The sequence below is a fragment of the Electrona antarctica genome, assembly GCF_951216825.1.
Source record: "Electrona antarctica genome assembly, chromosome: 11".
Lineage (NCBI taxonomy): Eukaryota > Metazoa > Chordata > Actinopteri > Myctophiformes > Myctophidae > Electrona > Electrona antarctica.
In genome coordinates, this window is record NC_136792.1 from 7,657,439 (window position 1) to 7,664,709 (window position 7,271).

At 40.0% G+C, this 7,271-nt stretch overlaps 1 protein-coding gene across 1 annotated transcript in view; it reads right to left on the reverse strand.

The window, feature by feature from the left end:
* The window catches only part of brip1 (BRCA1 interacting helicase 1), a 63,528-nt gene extending 57,739 nt beyond the window's left edge, over window positions 1-5,789 (reverse strand). Inside the window, 6 exon segments of the mRNA XM_079514759.1 lie at window positions 1,223-1,384; window positions 2,378-2,526; window positions 2,833-3,060; window positions 4,384-4,495; window positions 4,767-4,875; window positions 5,493-5,789. Of these exon segments, the coding sequence (XP_079370885.1) occupies window positions 1,223-1,384; window positions 2,378-2,526; window positions 2,833-3,060; window positions 4,384-4,495; window positions 4,767-4,871 (756 nt within the window). The 5' untranslated portion in view covers window positions 4,872-4,875; window positions 5,493-5,789.
* Window positions 5,790-7,271: the final 1,482 nt, after the last annotated feature.

The following is a 7,271-nucleotide window of genomic DNA, read 5'->3' on the forward strand; positions in this document are numbered from 1 at the left end:
CTGTCTGTCCCTTCAAAAACCAATAAAAGGCGTAAGCCGCAAAAAAATATCTTAAAAAAAAAAAAAAAAAAAATGTATTGGGGACAGGGTTTGGTACTTTGGAGTTCTCCCCCGTTATAAGTAAGTCAGAGGCTTATTGTCGGTATCAGCCAGGGTACGGAGATAGATTGCTGAGGTGGAGCGCAACACCTACCATCAGCTCTCAGTACTTACTGCACGACATCAAGCCGTGAGTTGGCGGTGCCCGGGTTCGAACCCATGACATTGCGGTCGAAAGGCGAGTGCTCTACAGACTGAGCTACCTGGAAACAGCCCCGTTATATTACCCGCCCCAAACCTCAGGAACAGCATTTGGTCATGTTGTGAGTTGTCATAAACCGGTCTTGCCACCAAAGCCCGATTTATACTTCTCTGTATGAACGTCAATCTCACAACGCGCGTTGTGAGCTTGTAGATCTGCTATTTTCGGTGTACTGTACAACATAGAAACGAAAATATGTTATGTAATATATGATTACATAATAACCTAAGACGGAATCTGGAATAGAAATATATCTCCAATCAGTGACCAATCATCAGCGCTCCGCATCCCTCCTGAGCCATTCAAGGTTTGTGCCACCGTGACCTTCAACAAGCTGGACTGTACCATGTACTGTACCGCCATCCAGCCACCTGACGCGGACTTGACTGGGACCTTTGCTCAGTTTGGAACGAAAAGTAAAAGCGCTGGGGGAAATACTGAAATTTCATCTGGTAAACTGACAGGAGTGACTCTGGCTCAACAAGTGACATACCGGTAGCCACCTTTGAGTTGGCTGTGACCGTTTATTGTATCGCAAGTTGCCCTTTATAAATCCTCTTGGTATTACAATTAAATTAAAGAAATCATTCTTCTTTTCCATTACTTTGAAAAATGAAGAATCAGCCTCATTTTTTCGATTTTTTTTTTAGCATCAACTCAATTGTTGATGCTTAAATAAATACATAATCGGAAGAAAATATACATATATCTACTGTACTAATACTGAACTATTTCATATGTTTGAAGTTCAATCTCTTCTATTCTTTTGGCAACGTTTAAAATGAATTTAGCTTGTCAATTGTGTGGAGTGTACTGCCACCCAGTGGCACTAGTAAAGGGTGACAATATTTTAAATATCAAGCTTACATTTTTGTATTCTAAACACAAGCTGTCCATATGGGTTCTCTGAAGTGTACTCACACAGCACTGTGAGGTCTTCTCCAAAGCCTGGGCCTGGCTACTCAGCTCCATGGTCCAATTCCGTGGCCCCGGAGGCCGAGGGCCAATGTCGAACTCATCATCCTCCTCATCCCAATCATTTATGAACACCACCCCCCGGTCCCCGCACCTCCTTTTACAACTCTGCAGGACAAAACATGACGGTACAATGGTTAAATCTTAAAATGGTCAGGAAAACCACACCCACCAGCAGTGAAAACATTTGATGCCATTTGATTTGTTACGTTTATTGTAAGGTTGATTGCGGCTGTGACTCCGCAAAAGCCACTTGGGCTGATACTAGCCAAGCCATAGCGGTGGGCGATATGGAAAAATATAATATCACAATATTTTTTCAAGCAGTATCACGGTACACAATATTATCACGATATTTGTCATGCATTTCTTATGGCTATTTTTCAAGTTACAACAACAGTACAACCACCTACAATGTAACAAAAACTAAAAGAAAAAGGAGTAAGAGACCATTCATTTTAGACCAAAATACTTATTTTTGGCAAACGAAACAGTCGTTCTACAGAAGTATAAATTAAGGTATATAGACTGGATCTCTGAAAAGGCATATCATGGAGACATTGTATCACATCAATGATATTTATCACCATATCGCCCACCCCTACCAAGCCAACCGTAATTTAGATGTCCAGTACCATTTGGAAGACACTTTTCCAGACAATAATGTGACGAAAGATGGGTAGGAGAGGATGACACACATAATTATGCCGGATTTAAAAAGATTATGAATAGGTCTCTGTGTCAATGTAATGTAGTACCATAACAACTGGAACCAACAAAATGTTTAAATGTAGCTGCTGGTCAAGACTCAAGACCATAGAAATGTATAGATAAATAATATATATAATATTTTTTATGAATTGAACAAGGTGGACACTCTTGTAAACAAGTGTAATGCTTTATTGGGTCGTCCACACAGTTAATAGTTTTTGTATTGAGTTGTGCTTGAAATGTACTGTAATTGTGCAAACTGTTAATACTTCAATCAATCAATAAAAGTTGTATCCTGCCTTGGTGGACACAAAGTGGACTTATTGTCATGGGCAGGGGAGGGGGGAAAGAGGAGAGAGTGAGACAGGGCACAACTTCACGTTTGGCTACCTTGTCCTCAACGGCAGGAGTGCGAATGCGCTTCCTTTCCGGCTGAAAGTCATCTGTCTCGTGGTCAGAGATGGGGGAGGTATGCATCTTTTCAGACAGACGAGAAGCCAATGACTCTTTCTTCAACTTAAAATCTTCTGGTGGGGACACTGAAATACAGAGGTAGCATTTAAACAATATTCTGCTACTAGGGTCACTAGAGGTAGTAGTGAATGTAGGCCAGGATGCTTTTCAAGCTCCTGTCCAAAGCATTGTTTTAGTAATGCTTTGTTTTGTTTTAATAAGAAAAAAGCTTCACAAAAACACATGTATTCCCTCTCTGAAATGTCCTTCTGCATGAACAATGAAAGGTTGTTAGAATGGTTAATAAAATCGTTAGAATGGTTCAAATCGTTAAATGGTCAAATTGTTAATGGTTAGTCATATTGTTAGAATGGTTAGTCAAAGATATTTACCAGTTTCAGAGGCTGAAGGTAGCAGCTGTTCCACTTTGTCTGGTGACTTTGTTAAGTCCACAACATCTAGTGTGGGTGTAGGACTAGGAGGGGCACAGACAGCCTTGCCGTGGCAGGCACACTGGCACGGGGTGGTGACATCTGGAGTCTTACTGTTATCATCTGTATGCGTCTTGCCCTCAGAAGGACTTTTGCAATCCTGGGAGGTTGCTCCTTGCTCAGATTTGGCTGTAAAGACATGACACAGGGTCATCATGAGCATGACAAACAACATATCACACCTCATATTATTCCATAGACAAATATTTAAATGTGAAAAAGAATAAGTAGTCAGTGAAATTCCCTGTTGCGACTGAAAAGTTCACAAAAAAAGACACTCTTGCTGATTTAAGATAAGTAGGACCAATTCCGTTACAAACTTGATTTCATGTGGAACAGTAACCATTTATTGCCAGAGTATGTTAATGAAGGGGTGTTTACACGATAGTCCACAACAAGAAATACAAATGTAACTAGAAAGGTGCAATTCTGGAAAATTGCAAGTGTGATTGATGACGACGTATTGACATACATGACGTCAACAGGGGACGGAATAATGTTTATACAGAATAAATACATAATAAACTTAGTTGGCAATTACTATAGTCTGGTTGCCCTAAGCCTATTTTAGCCTATTTGCATTTTAACCTGTGGGCAAGAATGTGAGTTTTGTTCATTATTTAGCATTTGAAAATACATTGAACTAGAAAAAGTGCGCCTCGGGACACAGGTCTCCACCAGGGCAGGTCAGGTTGTGGCCTCCTAGTGGCGCTATAATAGGCCAATGTGAAAAGGGTGACATTTCTTCTTTATGCCTTGGATGGCAATTGCATGATTTGAGGCATTTTGTTCCAAAAATGTGTTTTGCAAAAATCCACCTCTTGGTGGCGCTATAACAGGACAATGTGAATAGGGTGGGATATATTCCTCAGCCTAGTAGGAACGTCCATGAAAGATTTCATGTAAATTGCACGCTGCGTTCATGATTTGAGGCTTTTTGTTCAAAACGGGCCAATCCTGCCAACTTTGAAAGCCAATGTTAGCCAATTAGGATCAAATATGAGATATCGGACAGATCCGTCTTGAGCACATGACTATATAGATAGCGTGTAGCGATTTGCGGGATTTTTGGACTGAATCTGGAGGCGTAATATCGAAAAATGTGTTTTTAAAAGGTCAGCCTCCTGGTGGCGCTATAACAGGCCGTTCTGGAAATTTTGGGGCAGAGGTACATCGTTGGCATCCAGGGAGTGTGTGTGCAAAATGTGGCACCGACTGGGTGAACGGTGCCGGAGATTAGCTGTACACAGACGGATGGACGGACAGATAGACAGACACACACACACGGACAGAGTGCAAAACATACTCTCCCCCCCATGTCTTCGGCCTGGTGGAGACAATACAAGTGCAGTCACAACCCTATTGAAACTAATCCCACACACCTGATTTATCCTCTGATCATGAGTATTAATAATACCTTAAGGCAACCACCCTAATAAAGAGCAATCCTACCAGAATGTGCTTTCTGCCAGGCCAGTGCAGAGCAGAGCAGAGCCAGGCTTTTTCCACTTCCCGTAGGACTCTCTAGTAGACAGTGTTGGCCATGATTAAGACCTCTTACTATCTGCAATACAAAGAAACAATCATAATTGCATTTAGTGTTAGGGTCAACAACAATGCAATAAATTGTCAATTTAATGCCCAATGGAGAGAGGAGACTCCCCAGTAACACACTTATCTGTGGTTCATTTATTTAGATACCGGCACTGATTATTTATTGACATTACTTATTTTGGATGGAGTATGATAAGATAAGATAAGATAATGCTTAATCAAATGCACTTATGGTCATAAAGTTTGACATGCTATAAATTGTGAGGGTGCTTATTGCTCACTGAATTCATCATGGCCAGCTGGGATGGATAGGCTTTGCATGGGAAATTGATTTTGACTCCTCCAATGGTGTATTCCACCGCGGGTGAAGAAGAAGCCATGTTCATCAGTCTCTGACAAATCAGAAATTCAACACTGATTATTCATTCATTCAAGTTAGGCACAAAAACACAGTCTACTATAGAATCCTGAGTGTGTATAAATGGACCTTGTAACATGTAACTAGAGTGTAGAAACGAACAGGGGCCAAATAGACCTGTCATTTGGTTCCATTTCTACAGTTACACAGTTCGATTTCTACAATACACCCTCAGCTATGAACACTCGATTTTTATTGTGTAACCGAATTAGTGAAATCTTTGATTGATTGATTGATTTATTAACAGTTTGCAGAATTACAGTACATTTCAAGTACAACTCAATACAAAAACTGTTAACAGTGAGTGGACGACACCCTATTGTAAACACTTGTTTACAATAAACACTTGTTTACAATAGGGCCCACCATTTTCAATTCATCAAAACATTTAGAGACGTACGAATATACACAACTATATAGTCAAAAAGAAATCATCATAGGAGGTGTGCAATGAGTCAGCTAAAAGAAACTCAAATATGACAGCTATGGTAACTGTCATCCTTATGCGGTAACTTTAGCAGCACGGCTTCGTTAAACTGTCATTACAATAGCAGTCTGGACAACAGTTCAATAACTGTCTTGAACCAACCTGATTGGAACCAGCTGACTAGCTAGCGTTAGCTACTGCTAACCTTAACAGCAGTGCTGTTACAGGCAACAGCATGGGCTACAACAGCACCCTGCACCGTCCGTGGGCGATAACAACAAGCTAACAAATTACAACTGAGCTCGAGAACGCTTTCATCGGCGGGAGTCCATAATTATGTAGTTGGTCAATGGTTATACGTTTAAATAATATGCTCATAACTACGGACAAGGATACTGTTTACATCTATCTCTAGGCTGTTTCGCGCCCGGGCATGGTGATGATTTCTGACCAATAGCATCACAGGCTCACAGCAGAAGATGTTGTCATAACCAAGTACTGAACCTGATTGGTCCCGCTCGGGCATGTGACATAGTCATAGACCAGTGATTCTCAAACTGTGGTCCGGGGACCCGGGGAACCCCCATGGGGATTAGGACAAGGATAATAGGATACAAGTGGTTGGGGAATAGTTTGCACAGAAGGTTTGAACATTTGTTACTTGACAGAGCATAGCCTATATAAGTCTAAATCAGGCAAGATCAGAGGTTTTCGTGGCATTATGGATGTGTTGAGACGTGATCAGTGTTAAAATCCTTATAACATTAGGCCTATGTGAGATCATCCAAATGTATTGCAATCGAAACTGCAAATGTATAATGTAATGTCAGTGTAGATTGTAGATTTTAAAAACACATATTTGCATCTTTTCAAGTGTGATATATTCCCCCTTTGGAGAAAACCCTTCTGTTATGATGATGATGATTATTGTTATTTATTATCATTATTATTAGACAGTTATACCTAAAAACTATGGTATATTGATTTGGATAGGCATAGGCATGTAGTTCAAGTTTCAAAGCTTTTCATGTAACAGACCCATATATATACTGAATTTCATAATTCATATCACCAGAATCATTAAAATGGGGGGTCATTTGAAATTATTTTGCCTTAGGGCTTCTGATATGATGATTGTCAAAATTGTGAGAAATATACTCATATTGGTAACGTAATGTTGGAACATATTTTTAATCAATTTGTGTATATCTATAGGCTAAGCTCAAATTCATTTAGGCCTGATTATAGTTGTAACAAGTATCCAAAAAGTCCAAGAATGCCGGTTGTTCTTATTTATTTTACCTCCAAAATCAGATAAAACGATCCCATGCGTATATGCCTAATTAAAATATGTATAAATAAGACTGGACTGGACAAAAATAAAATTGAAATAATAGGAAATAAGAAATAAACACTAAACACCTAAACTAAAGAAAAAAACATTGCCATTTTCTCCCAAAGCCCTAGCGCTTTTTGCAAACTGAGCATTTCATCGCTCAACACTTATAACATTATAACATTATACAACACAACATTATTTAGGCCTACCAGGTGAGAGACCCACCCACAATGATTAGTAATTGGCATCAACTCAAACAAGGCTTGAGTTAGACTTATGTTTCCTGATCCTCAACAAACCCTTTTTCAGTTGAAAAACTCGTGTTTTGTTCAAGAGCCCAAAATAAACTCCAGTAGGTGGCAGCAATGCCACAAAGATGCAAAATAAGTGTCCTGGAATTGGAAGTCCTAGAGTCCAGATCTTCACTGGTGAGTAGCCAGAGGTTTTGAGGTGACGCATATATCTAAAAAATAATTTATAGTAGGCCTAGAGGGCGGTGGCACAGTGGAAGTAATAAGTGCGCTTGCTTGCTTGCTACCAGTTGTTATAGTCAAATGGATACCCCTGGCCTTGTACTTGCTGCTGGGCTGTTGTTGGTGGCT